This window comes from Hoplias malabaricus, chromosome X1 (assembly GCF_029633855.1).
Source record: "Hoplias malabaricus isolate fHopMal1 chromosome X1, fHopMal1.hap1, whole genome shotgun sequence".
Lineage (NCBI taxonomy): Eukaryota > Metazoa > Chordata > Actinopteri > Characiformes > Erythrinidae > Hoplias > Hoplias malabaricus.
This window is the reverse complement of record NC_089818.1, coordinates 5,232,225-5,254,238: the sequence shown is the minus strand read 5'-3', so window position 1 is coordinate 5,254,238 and position 22,014 is coordinate 5,232,225. Positions and strand designations below refer to the sequence as shown.

Sequence of the window (22,014 nt, the reverse complement as noted above, 5' to 3'; positions counted from 1 at the left end):
GTTATAAGCTTAGTCCAATTAAAACTAAGCAGCACAGAGATCCTTCTTCCATGCCTCATTTATCACAGCATTATGATTCTCTTTAACTGTCTGGTTGAAAATTCATGAGTCCTCAGATCTGAGTCAAGTTCTTACTTTTAGGGGCAGTTTCCCAGACAGGGATCAAGCTTAGACCTGGACTATATCCTTATTTCAGTGGAAGGCCATGACTCAAAATGCTGGGTCATCCAGGACTAGGCTTAAGCCTTGTCTGGGAAACTACTCTTCAATGTTCATTCATTCATTCATTATCTGTAACCCTTATCCAGTTCAGGGTCGCAGTGGGTCCAGAGCCTACCTGGAATCATTGGGCGCAAGGTATACACCCTGGAGGGTGCGCCAGTCCTTCACAGGGCACCCTTCAATGTTATAGTTCTGAATTAAGCCTCAAGTCCAAGTCGAGTTGTGGGTCTGAGGTGAGCAGTAAGTCTGAATCACGTCTCGAGTCCAAACCAAGTCATGCATCCAAGTGGAGTATAGCGAGTCTGAGTCAAGTAGTGGGAGTCCAAGTCAGGTTCAAGACTCACGTTTGAGCCACAGTTTAGAAATAACCAATTCGGAGTCATGTCTCAAATCAAGTCTCGTTGTGTTGCGAGTCCGAGTCAAGTCTTGAGTCAGAGTTCATAAATATAATGAAATTTCAAATGCTACTTGGCTGCATCTAAGTTGCTCACATTAACAACCTTCTGAACGTACAGGACTTACATGAACACGTGTCCAGCTCTTGCAGCATTTCAACTCTCTCCTGATTCTTTTATAAGAAACAAAATCAAAGTTAAACTGAGGGAATTAAAATCTTCGAAGCAAGGGAGGTTCAAATCAGACCCAAGGAATATTAGCGTTGCGATAACGAGGTGGTGACTGCTGCTGGAATGTTCTCGGAGGTCAACTCTCTGATTTCCAAGAATCAATATCAAGTAGCCAAATAAATAAATGAATAAATAGATGATTAAATGCAAATATTAAGCCAAAAGATTCTTGAATGCTGATTTTTAGAAAGAGCCCCCCAGTGGTTTGGGCCGAGGCCGGTCATGCAGAAACAAGCTCACCAATATAATCATCGGCATAATTATGCCAGAGCACTTTTTAATGAATATTCTTTTGTCGACTTGATATTGTAACACCAGTAACTGGGATTATTGCCTGTGACCTCACGTGGGCTGATGAATATTGATACGATCAGTCTGTCTCAGACGTAAAAAAAAATAGCTCCCTCAGATGAAGGAATGTCGTGGAGGGCGGCATGAATAAAACATGCCCTTGTCTCTAGGGTGGGTTCAGTAATATCAACAATTATTAGCGATGACCCGCGTGTCTCTGCTGAAAGTACACATTCATTACCGCACTTCCAGACTCCATCGCATCGGAACGGGCCCGAGCGCCGGTCCGCTTTTATTAATAGCGCTCATCTTGCCCAGTTATCTTGACTGACAATCCTCGGTCCTGCTTTAAAAGAACTCAGACTCTACGTTTCTCCTTCCCTTTTTCACTCCAGCGGTCTCTCGTATCAGTCGTGTCATTATGTATCAACACAGTCACATTTCATTTTACTGTAAACAGGCTGTTTATGAAGGCACTTTGTTACTATAATAAACTCTTGCCGCTTTGTACGGATGCTTTTTTTAAACGTTTGGAGTTTGGAATGTTCTTGAACAAAGCACGGGCGGCACGGTGGCGCAGCAGGTAGTGTCGCAGTCACACAGCTGGTCGTGGGTTCGAGTCCTCCCCCTGTCCATGTGGGTTTCCTCCCGGTGCTCTGGTTTCCTCCCATGGTCCAAAAACACATGTTGGTAGGTGGATTGGTGACTCAAAAGCGTGTGTGAGTGTGTGTCACCCGGGGAAGGACTGGCGCCCCCTCCAGGGTGTGTACCTGCCTTGTGCCCAGTGATTCCGGGTACGATCCGGACCCACCGTGACCCTGAAGTGGATAAGCGGTTACAGATGAATCAATGTATGAACAAAGCACAATCCTGTTTGGTCAATCAGAACCAATTTTGTTGACATCTCTGAATTACTGCAAATTTAAAAACTTATTTCATTGACTTTCAATGTACAGTTACAAGTTTTGAACATTCTCCTGCTTTCTACAATAGAAACTCTTAAGAATTGCCCCACATCCTCTTCTAAGTCTCTCCAATCACAGTGCTGGACGCACATTTATGTGAGAGCGCAAAGGTGAGGTTAAACAGAGCAAGTAAAGCACATTAAGCACAGAGAAATAAGATAGAAACAAAATAAAAACAGAAAAGAACAGAGACAAAAGAGAAATGAGCAAAAACAGCTATAAACCAGAGCTTCCACTCCCCGCTCCTCACTGCGCTTGGGTTGGGGTGAACAGTGAGCCGCTCCTTATCATTTAAAGGAACTGAACAGGGCTGTTCAGACAGGGGGAGGAAGCTGCTGTTGGGTTTGATCCTTGTGGTATTTTGGCCAACACAGGTCACAGATGTTTCATTAAGATCCATAACTGTGTTATCTTCTGGAAAATGAGAGAATAAAGTTGTTTTAGGGTGAATGGGCAGTTGTTTAGAAATATCTCCATGGTTGTGACATCACAATCATTGTCAGGTCATTAACAATGGCCAGCTGCACTGCTGTATGACATGGGAGTGTATGATGTTATCTGGAGTTTTCTTGGTTGTTTTTTTGTTTTGTATTCCCTCCTATTGCATTTGCAAGGGTTCCCAGTGGTGACACCTGGGGCATGCCACAAATGCACAGTTTAGTGTTATTCCTGCTCGGGCAAACCTCGTTCAACTCATTAAGGGGTTGCTAATTAGTCACGCAGGTGTGCAAGAGCCTTGGAAAAACACTGTAAGGCGTGGAGGTCCCCCAGGACCACCGGGCTGGGCTCCATTATGCTGTTTCTTTTCCGTTCCTTCAGTGATGGACCGGGCCTGTCAGGCAGAATCCCGGAGCTTGCTGTTGAGCGTCCGCTTGCATTGCGCTTGGGCGTGTGGAGCGCTCCTGCTTTAATTGAAGGGGATCCTTTGATGCTGTAACTCTACAGGGTGGGAGGCCCCCCCCTCCACTGCTGCCGCTGCTGCAGTCCATTTACATCTCCTTTTCCCCTGCTGCCAAAACCAACTTGCAACTCACCTCCTAAACAGGGGGCTTAATGAGAAGCAGGCCAGCTAGTGGCAGACAGAGGTTGCCAGATCCATCGCTTTTACTGCCCACCTCCCCCATCTGGCCACTGACAGGGCCAGGCCGAGCAGATTAAACACATGCTCTCCGCTCCCCTCGCACTACATCAGAGATCCACTCAGGCAGATCTGAACCAGAAAGAAAGGGGCGACAGAAAGAGGCCTTTTTCATGTGGTGGATTGACAAGACCAGCACCCACTCACAACCCCCACCCATCCCACAAATCCTCCCTTGCAGTGATTCCAAGCATGTGTTGGGTAATTAAGCAAGGTGTGTACAAGGAGCCTTTTCATCTGCTTCCCTCACAGTGCAGATCGCTGACGGTGAATGGTCATCACTGCAGATGAAAGGCATCAGGTTGCCAAACCTAACCTGCACTCTCCTGACAGTGGTGTGTGTATACACACACACACACACACACACACACACACACACACTTTTATATTCCATCCCAATTTTGGGTAACTGTCTGTGAGGTGTGTGGTGTGGTCCCCTGTGTGTCCCTTTGCTCTAGTTTCCCCCCACAGTCCAAACACACATGCACATAAGAATTTCCCCACAGTTGTGTGTGTGTGTGATGCCCTGTAATGAATGAGCACCCTGTCCAGAGTGTGTTCCTGCCTTGTGCCCCAAGATTTCAGGTAGTTCTCAGACCCACTGCAATCCAGAATGAAACTATTGAAAAACATGAAATGAATGTAAAATAATTCTACACATAATTTAAAAACATACCAATGCCTTTTGTGTCAAAGGAACACTGCATTTATGAGCTATACACTTGCCTTACTGCTGACAGGGGTGTGCAGTGTGGGCACAAACACAGACATTTGAACAATGACTCCTGGTATTACACTCATCATTTTGTGATATTTTATTTAAACATATTTAATGTCATTTTACCGAACTCTACTGAAATGGTTTGTTGGAAGCTGAAACACCTATCAACCACCTACTTTGGGGAGCTCATCTTGTCTCATGTGCTGCTGCATCTGGAATGCCAGAGGTGCCTGTTCTTTCTTCCCCAGGGACTGCGGCTGCTTCTGGAATTAACATTATGCATTTTACGAGTTAGTTGCTGGGCTGAGGCTAACTTGGATGGGTTGTGACGGCTGAAACACTGTTATACAAAAGTAAATAAATAAAACACTGTCTTTAATAACGTAACCTCAACATACAAATCAATTCACTAGATATGGAACCTGTCTTTTGGTGACCTGTATTTTTAGGACTGATTATTCACGGGCCTCAATTTATTTTAGTGAGGCTTTAAGAGTAAATATGCTCTACATCTTTTGTCCTTTATCTTTTGTGATATTTCCATTGATGAAGGCACCAATGAAAATGCCCCAAAACTGGAAGAAAATGTTAGGAATATGTTTTTCTTTGGAGAATACTGATATACACACTGTACACAAGCCCTGGCTATAAATGAACACAGCACTCCATTGAAATAATTGAAGCAGACTATATTGCGCATGGCTGATGTGCGTGAGCTGCTCCTTTCTAGCATACACTCTTCTGCGGAGGATATGAGATGACACCTCCGAATCTAATGACAGCCAATAAGAAAAGGATTCCTCCACAATGCCGGTGGAATGAGGCTCGCTATGCCCCAGCCCTGGCGCCGGCGTCACAATACAATACGATAGCATTTGCATTTATATAGCGCTCTTAAGGTGTTGATTCAGGTGAAATATCACAATGGGGAACGGATCTATCACCTTCAGACCATCTTCAAAAGGCCCAGGCGAATCAATCCTATATGTAAAAAAGCCAGCAGCTGGGAACGATTGACTTATCTCCGATATTCAGGCATTCACACTGTTATTTAAGGTGGACTGGTTGCCTGGGGGTGATAGGGGAAGATGATTTTATTATTTTTTTTTCCAAAAATAGACTGGAAATGATATTGTAAAGTGCCAAACTCACCTAAGGAGGAGAGAAAAAAGAAGGCCAGCCTGTCCTCGCCTCGTCCCAGATCTGTCGCTTGCCGTTAAATGTCACAAAAACAAAAGACAGCGACACGAACGCGGACATCGGAATGCCCAGCCAGATTTTTATCACCTCTCTACAGTGACCCAAGAATAGTTTACAAGAAGCTGGAGGACTGGTGAAAGCCTGTGTGTGTGTGTTTTACCTGTTTTCTGCAGAAAATCTCAGCTCAAAGGTGACTCTTTAATAACAATGTGCCCAATTTGGGTAAAAAGTGACCTGTCCACTGTCCAAAAGCTGTAATAATTCTCACAGCTAATTTGATTTAGATTTTATTTTAGTCTTTTGATTTAAATGTTTATTAGTTTCAATGATTTCATTATTTTAGAATGGGTCTAGTTTTATTCGACAGCAGTACAAATATTTTACTACAGTTTCAGTCTATTCAGTAATAAATTCCATTTTAATGTTAAATACATTTTAAGTTTGAAGTGTGCTGCAGAAGGTGCTTGCAAATCGAGACTAAGTCCATTCTGAGGGGTGGTTTCTCAGACAGGGAGAAACCAGGAGACCTGGACTTCACAGCATTTTGAATAGTTATCTTTAATTGAAAGGAGAATATAGTCCAGGGCTAGGCTTAACTCTACGAATCATTGGCCAATTGGTTGATTACAGCAACTCACAGAAGTTAGAAGAAATTATTCTTTGGAAGTCAAATCTAAAACTTGACCATAGTCACCGTCAGCATTGTGAAAAACGCCGGATTCTACACATAAACATGATTTACACTAGAAAAAGTGCAGTAATTTTACATTGAAATCCCTCAAACCCTGTAGCTAGCTACAGAAACCTGTCCAAAGAGAATTTGGACCTAAGTTCACAGTGAATTCCGTCAGTCCACCTCCAAAATGACGTGACCTAACCCTAACCATAACCTCCCACTGGAATGCGTCTACTTACCGTGTATGTCCCTCCTACTTGCTGGTCTCTGGCTTGCAGAGATGTATACCTGGGTGTAGTAATTGGATAAACTGAGATTTCCCTCCTGACCAGACTTAACAACAGTGGATGAGTGCTAACTAATGACAGATTATTAACATAAACATAACTGTTTATCATGAAGTGGTCTAACGTAATTCCTCATTTGTAAAGAACATAATGAAATGTCTCAGCTCAGTAGCTATTAGGTTACAGAGACTTTAACCTGATGAGGTATGAAAACTGTAGCAATCCATGAGCTCCATATTATTTTCCATGCTAAGTAAGGCTGGTATTCAGTTGAGGTGGTTGTTATATCTACCCCCGTTTATTTTGACTGCACTGTTATAGGTCAAATGTCCCCATTTACAGTTCGTTAAAGTATTGCCCAGGCTCAATGTCCTAAAGGTTGTCTTAGTCACTCAGAGTTTGCAGGTCCGAATCTAGGTCACGCCTCAACTGTCCGAGTGTGAGGGTCCTACACAGCACAACTGGCCTTACTCTGAATGGGATGTGGGTAGAATAACTCTGATTATTCCCATCTATCTGCCTGCAAGTCTGGCCATCTGTCAGCCTATGTGGCAGATCTGGGTAGTTTGCATCCCTCTGTGTTAAGATGTCCCGTGGCAACTGTAGAAGTGAAGGATAAGGGGTGGATTTTATCATGTCCTAAAGCTAATGTTGAAATGACATTTTTGTTGTACACATTCAGAACCTAATCTCCAACCTAAAGTCATAACATTAAATATAACTTTTCTCTTCCATCCTCTAACAAAAGACAGCAGTCAGTTACATGATCAATGAGAATCTTTCTGTGGAATCTATCCCCAGCTTTGTCCAGGCCTGGAAAAGCACATCAGCTTTTTTATTTGTGTTGGTTGCTCTGTAGCTATAGCACTCACATATAACAAAGTATAAAACAGAAGCTTTTTGCAGAAATAGCTTGTTGAAGCACTTTATCCTCATCTGTATTGTCATTTCCACAAAAGGACGGGCCGCATTATGAGAGTTTCAGCTTGGGCTAAAAGATGAGCCCAGTGCGCTGCTGTAGGCTAATGGTAATTGGAAAGTGCATTAAAAGTAAATTTGGAAGAGCTGGGGACGCTCAGTTGAACTATACAATGTGACGAGACGTATTTTTTGCTCCACGGCTCAGAGATGACCCCGGGTTGCCGTCTCCAACAGAACGCATGACTGTGTTCTGTAGCCCGGCGCTAATAATGCTAATACAGCAGACATCTCAAAATAGCCTAGCTATGTTCCGGCTGGATGATAAACTGCGAGCAAGCATTTTGCAACAGTATAAAAAAAAACAGAATCTCGAATGCTAAGAAATACAAAGCCAGGGAAACTCAGCATTTCCTGCTGCTTTTGATTTAATCTTACAATGTCATTTGCTTCATTTTGTTGCTGTATATGAGCTAATGCTAAAAGCATTTCACAAAATCAAATCTTTTGTGGACTAGAATTGCTTCTGAATAGACAGCATGGTGTATATTTGTTTAGAAAGGTGGAGGAAAGTGATTTGAAGAGAGGAGAGTGTGTAATAAGCTTGCTACTACACTGCCGATGAGAGTCATTCTCTCTTGCTGAGTCACTGACGCTCATCTGATGCTCACTGAATGCATTTACATTCACGTAACAATCCAATCTAAGAAGATTTCAGTAGTTACCTGATTATTCAAGATCATTCTTATGTCTCAGATCAGAATAAGGTCTAGAAATCCATATAAACACTGGATTTTAGCTCAGTAATCTGATTTCTCAGAGCATGTAAACTCTCAGATAAATTAAAAAATTCTCTCACTATCCTATATATGAAAATTTGTTTCACTCGCTCCCAACCACGAAGACCTGTCCAGCAGCTCGGGTCTCTGTCGGTAACCCAGGGACAGGGTTTGTGTCCAAGAACAGATGCTTGTGTTTTTTTTTTTTTTTTGAAATCTTCTCTCCATCTCAGCAGCAGTGTAGAGAAAGCTCAGTGTAGAGAAGGGCAACACTGCATAATATTAGAAATCATGATAAAGGAAACAGACATATTTGCAGGTAAAACTTGCCCATGTTTAATGTCTCATATTTCTGTGATATTACTGGCTGTTCAGAAATCAGACTATTCCCATTATCCCATTATCTAAGCGTATGTAAATGTGTTGATCAGATGACTCACAAAAAAAATACAAAAACTTGTGTGTGGTTATTGGATTATTACATGAGTATAAAAACACCAAGACTCTTACTGAGTCTGGAGGAAACCGACGCGGACACAGGGAGAACACACCCACACCACACTCCTCACAGACAGTCACCCGGAGGAAACCCACGCAGACACAGGGAGAACACACCTCACTCCTCACAGACAGTCACCCGGAGGAAACCCACACACACACAGGGAGAACACACCACACTCCTCACAGACAGTCACCTGGAGGAAACCCACACAGACACAGGGAGAACACACCAAACTCCTCACAGACAGTCACCCGGAGGAAACCCACACAGACACAGGGAGAACACACCAAACTTCTCACAGACAGTCACCCGGAGCGGGAATCGAACCCACAACCTCCAGGACCCTGGAGTTCTGGAGTCGTGTGACTGCGACACTACCTGCCACCGTGTGCCGCCCCGTTTGTGAAGTTGTTATCAAATATTTTTACTGACTGAGTCAATGACTAACTGAATAAATAACAATTTCTGATGAAAAGGTACATAAGACTGACTCTACTAATGAAAAACTTGTGCATCCAGAAAGTAAAGCTGAGAAACACAAATTCCATATCTTTTATTTTTTTCATTTGACACACTGCATTTCTTGAAATCAGGTTCCAGGCTCCAGGCTTAAGCTAAAGTTTTAATGCCATGTAGTTGTTTTGGCTTCAGTAAAACTGGTAAAACTCTTGCCTAGTGCTGATATAACTGTAACACACACTGTCCAGGGTGTTTTGTTCCTGCCTATGATTCCTGGTTGGCTCTGGACCCACTGCAGCCTTAATCAGGATGCTATAGCAGTTTTAGAAAATACATGAATGAATGAATGCCCATACCTCATTACAGCATACAGCTGTGGATAATATGCGCCCACGCTGGAGGACAGAGCTAGGTTTTCTTGTTCGTTTGTTGGAAGTGTTTAACGAATTCGCAGAAGGAAAATCTGGTTTTCCCTCATCGTTGCATCGCCATTCATTTTCGGCAGCTCTCAGTTCTTTAACAAGAGGCATGTTCAATGGCTTGATTGAGGAGATGTAGCTAATTAAGAGAGGCGCCGCCATCTGTAACATAGCCGGTGCCGTGTGGATCTCCATCACACTTTGCGCATTTCAATGAGGGAATTACGATGAATCTGAGGAGGAACGCTTGGGCGATATCGCAATGAGCCGATCACTCCAGAGATCCTCGGCCTAATGCTGTGTATATTTTTTTTATTTATTTTTTCTGGCTGCTAAGTTTTGTTTCAGCTGGAAATGCGCTCATTAGATGTGACTATGAGGAGAGTAATTGATACGTGCTGGCAGGCAGAAAAGTGCCGTGTTCCCAATCAGCAGCCATTGGAACAGGGAAAGGAAGATGCAAGAAAGGAGCGAAGGAGCAGGACGGAGGACTAGGGACGGCTCCTGCAGGACAAAGGGAAGGGGAAACAGATGAACGGTAAATTAGCTGTGTGTAAAACAGGCGGCGTCCCTAATCTCGCCGCATAATTGGCACTCGCCTCTTTCTCTCGTCGGCGACAGATGACAAGGCTGTAATGGCTGTCTTCATTTGTCTTGCTTTATTGTGGCGTAATGCGCTGGCAGCATGGACCTGGCCTCACTCCTGGACAACAGGCTTATTAGGCTGCTTCTTTTCGCTGGAGGACTCTTCGCCATTGACGAGGGTCAGGTTCAACGAGTCTCATCTGAAACAGTTTGATGATGAATCGAGTTTTGCCGTTGTTTTGCAAACACAGACAATCTGCCAAGACAGGACTGTTGGAGAAAGTTTGCTTGAGACTAATGTAGCTAGTCATTAGTGAAGGTGATGTTTCGCAACGGTTCCTCTGTCATTAAAAGGTTAGGGTCAACAAGTGTCATCTGAAGACAACAGCTTGGCAGAAATAATAGTGCATGGAGTCAGATGTTTGCATCATTGGATCTACAAGGCTAATATAGCTAGCAGAAACATAAGCATGTACTCAACCAACCAGTTAGCATCATGCTAAAGTAATTGACCTCTAATTTAAAGGACACTTGGCTGTTCATAAGTGTCATCGTCAACAAGTCCCTGAAATTGCAGTTTGTCTGAGATCTGTCTAAGACCTTTACCTCAGACATAGCTCATCTACCAAAGCCTTTATTGGAGCTGCAAAAATATTGTCGCTAACTGTAATGGCAAACAATTTTCCATCAATTAGCCTCAGGCCACAAAACAATGGCTTGAAACCTGAATGCTAACTATAAAATGTTATTGTTTCTTCACACACAGCTCCAGGGGCCTGGAGGTTGTCGGTTCAATTCCCGCTCTAGGTGACTGTCTGTGAGTAGTTGGTGTGTTCTCCCTGTGTCCGTGTGGGTTTCCTCCGGGTGACTGTCTGTGAGGAGTGTGGTGTGTTCTCCCTGTGTCCGCGTGGGTTTCCTCCGGGTGACTGTCTGTGAGGAGTGTGGTGTGTTCTCCCTGTGTCCGTGTGGGTTTCCTCCGGGTGAATGTCTGTGAGGAGTGTGGTGTGTTCTCCCTGTGTCTGCGTAGGTTTCCTCCGGGTGCTCCCGTTTCCTCCCACAGTTCAAAAACACACGTTGGTAGGTTGATTGGCGACTCAAAAGTGTCCATAGGTGTGAGTGTGTAAGTGAATGTGTGAGTGTGTGTGTGTGTGTTGCCCTGTGAAGGACTGGCGCCACCTCCAGGGTGTATTCCCGCCTTGCGCCCAGTGATTCCAGGTAGGCTTTGGTCCCACCGTGACCCTGAATTGGATAAGCGCTTACAGATAATGGATGGATGGATGGATGTTTCTTAGCAGAATTAGCTTTGTAGATTCAGTGCTAATCTAAAGTAGCATCTTTTGTTGATTACTATGGAATTTTTAGCATTAAAAGCATAGCAGGAGGTTGCTTCCCTCTGCCTTCGTCTTTGAGTGCAATTCTCTAATAAAATCAAATAAAATATATTCAAAAAGTGGTTTATTAAAAATATCTCAAACTCAGTATATATCATCAAATCTTTAGTTATGTGTTGTGTCCACTCAGTGTTGTTCATTCTTTTCAGCAGACTTGTCATGGAGGTTGGTTATATTTTCTACTGTGCACTATCCAACCAAGCTAAACGCATTCTGCAACATTCCGGTGTGGACTCTGATGTAGGCGATACATTGATGTTAGTGAGTGAGGTGTTGTGCCCCGAGTGCAAACGACAGAATTACAATTATTACTTTTCATTCATTCCCATTCATTTCTTTTCAGTAGAACTTATAAGACTCTATTTATGCCTCTGGCCTCGTATTACTCTGACCCATTTTGCCTGAACGTACCCTATAGACGGACGGTCAGTGGTCATTTCTCTCTACATTCATTAAAATGCAAATGTGTAAAATGTGAAGCAGTCCTTTTGAAGAGGCTCATAATGAATTTCTGTGTTCAATAACGGCCAGAAATGAAAGCTGAGTTTGTGCTGAATCAGAGGAGACAGGTCACTGGGGTAAGGGGGAGGGGGGTGGGTGGATTTCACCAAATGAAAGTCTACATCAAGGAGATATGCCCACTTTAAGGCAGGGATGAGGGCCTCGCTGGGTTTAGGGGCTGAATTTATTCCGAAGACTTTGGCTGTGGTAGTAAACAGAGATATTGCTCCTTCTTTAAGGGTCCTATTTCTTCTGTTGTTTCACGATCAGGGGCAGTGAGAGGACTCATCTCTGCATGATTGTTGTTGTCCATGGCCTTAGAAATCACTTTGCATCGCATAAGAGAACAGAATGGAGATTTAGGATGAGGCAGATTCACACTGCATGATTGAGCAGAAATAAGAGTGATAAACACAGAGAGAGAGAGAGAAAGAGAGAGAGAGAGAGAGAGAGAGAGAGAGAGAGAGAGATACTCATGACTTCAGCAAGAGAAAAAAGTGAGATGAGAGAGCAAAAAGACAGATAGAGAGGGAGAAAGAGTTTTTAACGAAAGTTAAAGTAAGAAAGATTGGAGAGAAAATGGCAGAGCATCAGAGAGATTAGAGAGAGAGAGAGACATGAGAGAGTGTGTGTGTGTGTGTGTGTGTGTGTGAGAGAGAGAGAGAGAGAGAGAGAGAGAGAGAGAGAGAGAGAGAGAAAGATAGAAAGGAAGACTCTTGGGGTCTGAGAAGATAGATAAGTCTCTCTCTCTCTCTCTCTCTCTCTCATTCTCATTCTCTCTCCCTTCATGCTGCTGACCCTCCATCCTCTCATCCTCCCTCTCTCTTTCATTTCTTTCTTCTGCTCAGACCTCCTGCACACTATTAAGTTGTGCTTTGTCTGCGTGGGGGGAGAGGGAGGGGAGAGGGAGGGGAGGGGGAGGGGGAATGCGGTCACACAATGGCCTCAGAGCAAAGGACAGTTTAGAGGAGGACGATCATGAGCAGGAATGATACTGAGAACATATGCTCACGTGAACTGACCACTGAGTTCCACTCACTTCTCGGCTGATGAAGGAAGTCTCAGAAACTGAGTGTGATATCACAACTTCCAGGTCGTACTGTGTCCACCGCTGACCTTGAGCACGGCGTCCATTCTCTTCAGCAGACGTTCTTTCAGCTTTTTCAAGACGTCTGTAGCCACAGCTTCAAAGTTCAGTCTCAGAATTTGGTTGCACTTTCTGCTTTTCACGATCTTATTCGGTCTGGAGCAGGATGGCTCTGTGAAGAACAGTGAATATAAATGTTCTTATTCTGTGTCTATGTCTTTTTTCTCAGTGTGGGCTTCCTGTTGTCTCCACATCCTTTCAGACCCATAGTGTTGAGTTTTATCTGCTGCCGTTTAAAAATGAAAGTTGTAAGAGGTGTTAATGTGATGGGAATAGTTTCTGGGATCAGGTTGATAGGGGTCCCATTGATTTTCCTTTTCGTAATGGAAGTGGATCTGGACAGTACATAACTAAACATAAGTGAAAGGTGGTCTCTGATTTACTCTCTCTCTCTCTCTCTCTTTCACACACACACACACACACACACACGCACACATACTACACAGGTTATTAATCTAATAGCATGTATTGCTTAGACGTCCAGTCGTGTTTGCTGACTGAAGTAATAAAGCAGCACCGAAACCATAATGACCTGCATAATCATCCGCAAAATTATGCATACAATAAAGATCGCACACAAGACAGGGGCTTCTGCCAAGCAGCACTTTTCTCATTGATATTGGACTCTGGAGAATCACTGAAACAATGACCACTGCACACTCACGCCTCACTAATTACACTGAGCCGACATGAGCAAACACAAATGGAATTTCTGGCCATCTGAGTCCTACAGACTTTTATTTTGGCATGGATTTGAGATGAATATTAAATTCTTTCTGGGTGCCGTAATCCTGAAGCACACGGAGGAAACCCACACGAACATGGGGAGAACACACAGAACTCCTCACAGTCAGTCAACAAACCCTAACCTTAACTGCAGTAGAAGATCATACAAGAGAAAAACAAACTGGTTCCACAATCCCTATTCCCTACAAATCAAGGGCACTAATATTTCCCACATTAAATTTTAAGCTAGCATTACTCAGGTTTGCTCAGCACTGGAACAGCAGTTACATTGTGCTACATATGACACAGTGCATTATGGGTATACCGTATTTGCCAGAGCACAAGCTAAAGTAGTGCACTGTGGGATTTCAGAAGTGCGTTGGATATTCTCCACTATGTTTTCGGACACCATTACTCACTACAGCACTGTTTGGTAAATAGGGCACCACCATGGCCAAGCCAATCACATCTTGGGTTTATGGATAGTTACATGGCAGCAAAGTCCCAAATGTCCTCGGAAACACACAGAAAGGGCCAAATCCGTTGGACAAATAGAGCATCTGTTGGAAAAATATCCCCGGCTTTGTATCTGTGGCTTGGAGTTCTCCATCGGAACGCTCATAAATAAAGGCTCTCAGCACCAAATGCAGGAATAAACAAGTCAATAAAACCGTTGTTGGGTTTTACAAAGAGAAGACAGGAGAAATAGAGATGCAGAAGTTATTTATTTATCAGCCTGTGCGTTGGACTGTGTGTACAAACGGCCATTATGAGTTTCATTGTAGAATTCCATGGAAATCACAAGGGATTTTCTACCCGCATGAGTTGTTTTCTTCCTGCTTTTAAATAAGACGATAAAGAGGCCTCTGAGAACGAGAAATAAGTGGTTGTTAAATTGGCCTATTGTGGTTCTTCACCACAAATAAGTGGCACTTTCAAAAAGTACAGTTTACGTAATATTTATCACAGTTTAGAAATAATGCCATGGAAGAGGGTTTATTACAATATCATGCATAATTTTTTTTTGTATATTTTTGGGATTATTGCTTACATTGTCGTTTGTTTCGATCTCAAAATTAGGACGTCTCCAATTGATCCGATGAGATATGCGCTAATAAACACTAGTTAAATAAATAATGGTTATAAACTTGGAGAGTTAATGAGATCTAGACCAAACATGGATGACAAATCAAATACAGAAATGTACTTCTTTTTCTCCCTGTAGTTGCATTCTGACGTGGACAAAGGGGAAGGAAAGATAAAGTACGTCTTGACGGGTGAAGGGGCCACCACCATTTTCACTATCGATGAGAACACAGGTGATATCCACGCCACCAAGAGATTGGACCGTGAGGAACAAGCCTATTACACTCTGAGAGCCCAGGCCCGAGACCGGGTCACCAACCTGCCTGTCGAGCCAGAGTCTGAGTTCGTCATCAAGGTCCAGGACATCAACGACAATGAGCCCAAGTTTCCAGATGGCCCCTACCAGGCCCATGTGCCTGAGATGTCTCCAGTGGGTGAGTGATTGCAGTTCTAATGAGGCTAGTGACTTACTGCCATAGGACATTTAGGATTCAGGTCTTAAACCTTAGTGCTGGAATATGTCATTTCAGCTTCTTTCAGCTTCTTTCAGTTCATTCATTCATTCATTCATTCATTCATTCACAGTCGGTCGGTTTCTCAAAAGCAAAAAGACAAAGGGCTTGTGTGAGAGGTCACAATGCAATAGCAAATTCACAATGTCACATATTGATTCATCCTCCTTAATTGGATTGGATCAAGAACAGAATCCCTGTAGTTTAACTGTCCTTGGTGTTTGTGTTTTGGAATACTGGGATGTAATGTGAGCACTAGAATTTGACGTTAAGATAGAACTCAAAATGAGAAACCATTTCTGTAACCACTACAGCCTTATCAGGGTTGCTGTGTCTCCAGAGCCTATATTAAATCAATAGACGCAAGGCAGTAACACACATTGGACAGGCACCAGTCCATCACGACGATCACACACCCAGGCACAGACTAAACTCCTCAGTCTTTGGATAGAACCCAGGACCCCAATATTCTTTTGCTGTGTAACAACAGTTCAGTTCAGACCAATTGCACTAATCCAGTTGATTCATTGCCTCCCACAAATATTTGCAGCTTGTTTCAATCTAATTTAATTTAATCATTCATTCATCTTCACACAAATAAAAAACAAACAAACAAACAAACAAACAAACAAACAAACAAAAAAGCCCACTTCATTCTGATCAGGGTCATGAAGGGTCAGGAGCCGACCCAGAATCATTGTCAGCAATTGACTTATCTAGCCCCATTTTAATCATTTTACTGTAGAAATCCTTTAAAACCTCACGAGCTTCTCTACAGTTTCTCATTGAGTGGAGTGGGATTTTGGAAAAAGCTTATTGAACATTCTAACCACGGTTACATTTGTTGGTAAAACTTGGGCAGTTCAGTTCAATGTCATTTTCTTTCATTTCATTCCAGTAATGTTTTCCTCTTTATGTGTTTCATGGGCATAAATACAACAGATATATTCATCTTATGGCAACAGTTTCAAGTGTCTAATGGCAGAATTGATAGAGTAATTTAAGCCTGTAATTACTATCCAGTAATGTCCATGACCTTGTTCTAGACTGGCCAGTTGTGTCCTTTTGCATAAATGGTCATTCTTGTACAAAACATCTCAGAGTACTTTTCTTTGAGAAGCAATGCGAGGGTTAATTGACAGCATGGCATTGTGGTGAGAAACACGCATTTGTTTAAAGCAAACACCTTTAGATGACTCCACAGACTGATGAACCCAGAGCAAATCAATCACTGGGTGGACAATATTTACTCTCTGGACGCTGCTGAAAGGAAGGTTTTATTTGCCGCTGTTTGACCATGCGGCGTGTAATGGCCAACAATCAGCTGGAGAGAGTTGACATGCTGTTTTATAAGAGCCATTAACATGCTGGCCACTAGTGTCCATCCAGAACCCGAGAGCAAAGCCATTAGCCCTAGCCAGCGCACGCGACCTCGTTTCTCATTGACCGCGTTACAGATCAATTTCAAATCATTAGCGGCTGAGCGCTGATGAATGGACTTGATTAATGAGAAAATGATTAATTTAATTTGGTAATTAAGAAGCAGGAGATTGTTTGCGGCTGCAGACCTCCGGTGGCACCTACACACACGTCTCTCTCTCACTTCTGACTTCTGGGTGCGCAAATTTATAACAGATGCCGGCGATGACCGCCTCGCCCGGTCATTTTTCACACATTATGACGTTATTAAGATGTGAGTCCGGCTGCATTAAAACGTTATTGTCCGGTCAGTCGGCCTGAACACGTGACGTGGAGGTCTAGGAGTTTCATTCTCCCACTAATTTAATTCTGCTAGCAGCTGAAAAAAAGTTTAGCACTGCCTTGTGTTTTATCACCTTTCTGGACTGAAATGGGCCTTAGACCAACTTTATGAATTCATAAATACATTAAGGGCTAGCAGCGTAGCCAGCTACATAGACAACTAGCACATCTAAATATAGAATTAGCCAACTGGCTACTATCATAACATCTTAGCTAACACAGACCACAGGCCAACTACAAACTAGCTAGGATTATGCAGCTAAAATGAGAATTAGCTAACTAGCAACTACCATGGAATTAGCTACTTACAAACTATCCAGAAATTAACCTGCTATAAAAGCAAAGTTAGTCAAGTACTACAGTGGCAAAAGCCAAATAACAAGTACCCTAGAAAATTATCTTCAAAGACATTAACAAACTAAACAGAGAGGTTGCTAAATATTTCCATGAAATTAGCCAACCAAGCTTAAGGTTAACTACCAATCTGCAAGGTTTTAGCAAGCTAACATTACAGTTAGCCGACTAAAAAGAGAGTTAACACACATGCAACACTCATAGCAATAGCATAGCTCTGTGAAATAAAAACTGGTGACCATGCAGAGGGTAGGGCAATTAAATGCTTTATGGTTATGTTTGGTGTTATGGTTATATTTAAGGTAGGTTTAAGACTCATTTTCATGCTGAGTAGGTGTCAGAAATTCATGATAATGCCCACAAAAAACCACTATATTTGGTACAAATTGTACAAATTCCAGAATCGTCTTAAATATATATATATATATGAATTCAAAAGCAGGCTGGAGTGAGATATTTCTGCAGTTAGATCTACACGTTTGAGTAGATATCTGAGGTTTTGACAGGTTTTTGAAATGTAAGCTAATGTCATGTCTTTTTAATCATGTTGCACATCAGCAAATGATGGAAGAGAACAGGGAAGATGTACAAGAAAGATGCAGACTTAAAAAGAAAATGCACTCTTTAAAGTTGTTGAGATTTTATATATATATTTCTTTGTGAGTGAGAATTCTGAGCTTCACTTCTGTCTTTTAAGTTATAAGTTATATGCAGTTTATTAAGGGTCAGGCACAGGGCATAGATTTGGACACACATGACTTGGTTTAGCCTCTCAAAAGTATTCACAGAGATGATGTAACAAAATCCCTCAAAGTTTCAGTCAGAAGTGGGCTGGATTTTCAGCTTTTCAGCTACTGTTCTTCTGGTGGGGGAGGTTTGGTTGGTCTACCAGTGCTGATGCTGAGAAGGACCCCATAGCATGATACTGTCGCCACCATGTTTAACCATATCAATGGTATGTTTTTCACCAGACTTAGTGCGTGCTGTTTTACCTAAAGTCTGAAATGTTACTTTCAGCAGTTCTGTTTTTAGTAATTTGTTTGCTTTTGACATTTCTCTGCTTGTGTGGCAATGTTTGAATGAATGTTAAGGTCTATGTTAAACTGGAAGCAGCTTTTGTTGGAGGACCCAACTTTTACCTGATTTCAGGACTGTAAGGATGGAAGCGGCTCAAAAGGTTGCTGAAATGTTAACAGTGTTTGTTAAATTAAGGTTTCCTACTTCTATTTCCGATATGAAATATATGACTAACGTCTATGTAATGGCTGTTTTGAATGGAATAAATTATATCCTGTGTTATGATATATTGTATATATGAGATTCAAGGTCAGTGGAAAAGCAGGTGGCTTCTCAAAGCTTCTTTTAAGAAGGCAAAGGTGGTGAAAGGCTGTATCAGTGGCAACTGTGGCTACTTTGAAGAATCTAAAATAGAAGATTTGATCTGCAATTTTGTTTGGTCACTGAATAATTCCATATGCGCCTTTCCATCACTTTGATGTGTTCAGTCTACAGTGTGGGAAAGATTCGAAAAAGAGGTGACACTCCCTTTTTATGTGAGAGTCCAAATGCTTGACAGCCACCATGGAGTCATGTGCTAAAATGTGGAAATTCACTGATTTAAATGTTACTGCTAATGTTGAAATATTTACAGTACATACAAAACCATACAATACAGTATGTGGAATAATAGTGCAGTGGAAAATCAATGACCTCAGATTTCACGCAATATTGCAAGATATATTTGAATTCAGAATTTTGCTTTATTAGTTTAGAACAAAAACTGACTTGCTAACTTGCTAAAATGCTAACTTTGCTAACAAACACTGGAAATCAATAGCCAAATCATTTTCTGTTGTTCGTACGTGGCTGAAGTTTGACTTGTCCGTGAGTTTTTATTCACAGATTGATTTACCACAGAAACAAATCTGTAACTCGAGGTGTTTTGTTTCATAGCACCTTCTGTAACATAGTTAGCCATCTTCAGCGTTTGGAAAAATTTTCATCTTAAGTGATCCGAAACAGCAATAATAAGTCTATATTACCCACCTATGGAGGAGTACTCCACCTATGGAGCAGAAATAGAGCAATACCCTCATTTCAGTTCATCCTTTTCAACATTTGGAGTTCTCTCCATTGACTAAAAAACTCCAGATGACCTCTGCTATAAGCAGAGAAAGAGAGAGAAAAAGACTAGCATACAGAACCGTGACAGTTTTTTTTTTTTTTTTTTTTTTTTACTTATTTACAGACACTGGGACTTTGTAAACACATTAGATCTGTTTCCAGCACACACAGGTTTCCAAAAACAATTTGGGGTATTTGGGTGACTACTGACTTGTTAGCAATATTAGCAATGATTCGTTTTTTCTAAACTGGCTAAAGGAAAGTCTGACTGTAAATAAGTCTTTGCCAATAAACTGCATCTTGGGTCTGTAGAAAATCACATACATTTGATTTGTCCTTGAACAATTCTTTTAACATACGGTGAGAAAATCATATTAACATTTATAATTTACAGTTATGGGGGGCTTTATACACCTTGACACTTGGTACTGAGCATCTTAGGTTCATATGCAGCTGAGGGTTACATTATATACCCTGGGTTTTTTAATGCAGATACAAGATACAGCTGTATGAGCAACGGGTGCACATTAAAGCAGCTGAATTTGTTTGTTCATAAGTTTTTGGACATAAAGTGTAGATGGTGTCTTTGGGGACGTAAATTAAAGTCCCATCTCATCATCTAATAGCGAGTGCTGCTGCCTTTCAGCAGCATCCCGTTCCTTTTCCCAGTGGCATTTTCCAGATGTTTGGGTTTCAGATTTGACACAAACTGGGCCTGTTCCCAAACATCTTATTTAGTCCCTTTATGAGCGAATGCATTTAAGGATAATCAGCATTTTCTTTCTTTTCCAGAGGAACGCAACAGCCTGTAAATTGAGCCCAAATGAAGCTCTGGCACTTTTCATTAGATGTTTTAAAGTTGAAATAAAATCTATGTGGGAAAAAGCAGCTGGCCAGACCAGCAGTGTTAAAGGGGACATGTTATACCCCTTTCCCACAAGTGAATGCACTTCTGGGATATTAATTAAATGCCTGTGATGTACTTTAGTTGAAACACCAAAAGGATCAAACACTACAGCAGCATTCTCCTGGAGTCTAAACATCCCTTTTCAGAACGGCTAGTTTCTGCACCTTTCCCTTTAAATGATAATGAGCTGCTCTGTGTTCACCCCGACCCCGAGTTCACAGCAGTGAGGAGCTAGGAGCAGAAGCTCTGGTTTTTAGCAATTTATTTATTTTATTTTTTTTGCTCAGTCCAATGTTGTGATTGGATTAGATGTGATTGGACTCAGATGAGGGGGCGTGGCAATTCTAAAATGTCAGGACTCTACATAAGAAGCCATGCCAAATTATATTGGCTCATTCTATATTATGGTTTCAGACTTAGGCAGCACACACACACACACAAAAAAGGAAAAAACAAAATGAATGCACATATGCACGGAACAACCAAGCTTTTCATAAGCTATCCCCTTTAAGCCCTCTTTCTGGAGATGAGAGGCCGCTTGTAATCATAAGAGACGCAGTCTCACATACGAATTGGATTGTGTTTGGGAAGAATAGGATTATTTCACAAAGAAATGAAGGAACTTGCCATGAAAGCATGAATCTGTTGTCTGATAACAATGATATGGAAGTGTTTAGAGGCGTAAATGGGACTGCGAAGGCATCTGATTCAATAAAACACTTGCGGACGACCACAGACCGACATTTTGTGGTGTGTGTTATAGTCTGCTCTTGGAGTCACTCGCTGTGTCCTTGTGTCGTTTTGTGACTTAGGCACGGCTAAAAAAATGATCAGAATGAGACCAAAATGAATGAGTTGCCCACCACACGACAGAGGCTCAGTCCAGCCTCATGTTTTGAGGGACAATGGAGAGCACACACATACGTTTGCCCTTGTCTTTTGTCCTAAACGTTGCGGTGGGTCATTGTATTCCTTACAGTTTATCACAGTGGAACTCCCTTCACAGCTCCTTACACTGTAATGGCATTGAAGTATGCTACTCTTTAAAGTCCATACACATCTGCACCAACTGTTCAAGGGAAAAACTAATAGTCCATTTAAACAGTTCATGAGAAAGAAGTAGCCAATCACGGTCGACCTTCATAGACCTGTCACATGACGTCTTAGCCTCTGACAATGTTTAATCTCCCAAAACGTTTCTACACAACAGTGGTATTGGAAACAAACCAATGGCATTGAGCACAGTGACCATAGGCTCTTGAGTGACTGAGTGTCACTGAGTGTTAATAAACCACTAATGACATCACGGTTGTTTTTCAGGTACCTCTGTGGTGGAGGTGAAGGCCACAGACGCAGACGACCCCACGTACGGCAACAGTGCCCGAGTGGTCTACAGCATTCTGGAGGGACAGCCTTATTTCTCAGTGGAGCCCAAAACAGGTACAAACAAACATTAAACAAGGAAATGGTTCTCACTCTTTGTTCCTGCTAATGTTCTTGCAAAGATCCAGAGCTCTTCTCACTGCAGCATACGGCACTGTTGGAACAAAACCTCATATCTTCAGAATGGTAAAATACAAGGGCAGAAAAATGTTTGTAACCTTCAGTGATTGTTACATAGTTAATGGAATTCATTCATATTCGTGGGCCATTGTTTGTCAATTGGTAATAATAATAATAATAAATAATGAAAAAAATAATAATACATTTATTTAAA

General features: G+C 42.0%; 1 protein-coding gene across 2 annotated transcripts in view; it reads left to right on the top strand.

Annotated features, from left to right (window-relative positions):
* LOC136675424 (cadherin-7-like) overlaps positions 1-22,014 on the top strand; it is a 71,313-nt gene that overhangs the window by 7,767 nt on the left and 41,532 nt on the right. Inside the window, exons 2-3 of one of the 2 annotated variants that reach the window (XM_066651968.1) lie at positions 14,779-15,073; positions 21,618-21,737. In XM_066651968.1, the coding sequence (XP_066508065.1) occupies positions 14,779-15,073; positions 21,618-21,737 (415 nt within the window). Of the gene's footprint in view, positions 1-14,778; positions 15,074-21,617; positions 21,738-22,014 lie in introns of those variants that run through there. The other variant, XM_066651970.1, reaches the window with a different exon arrangement.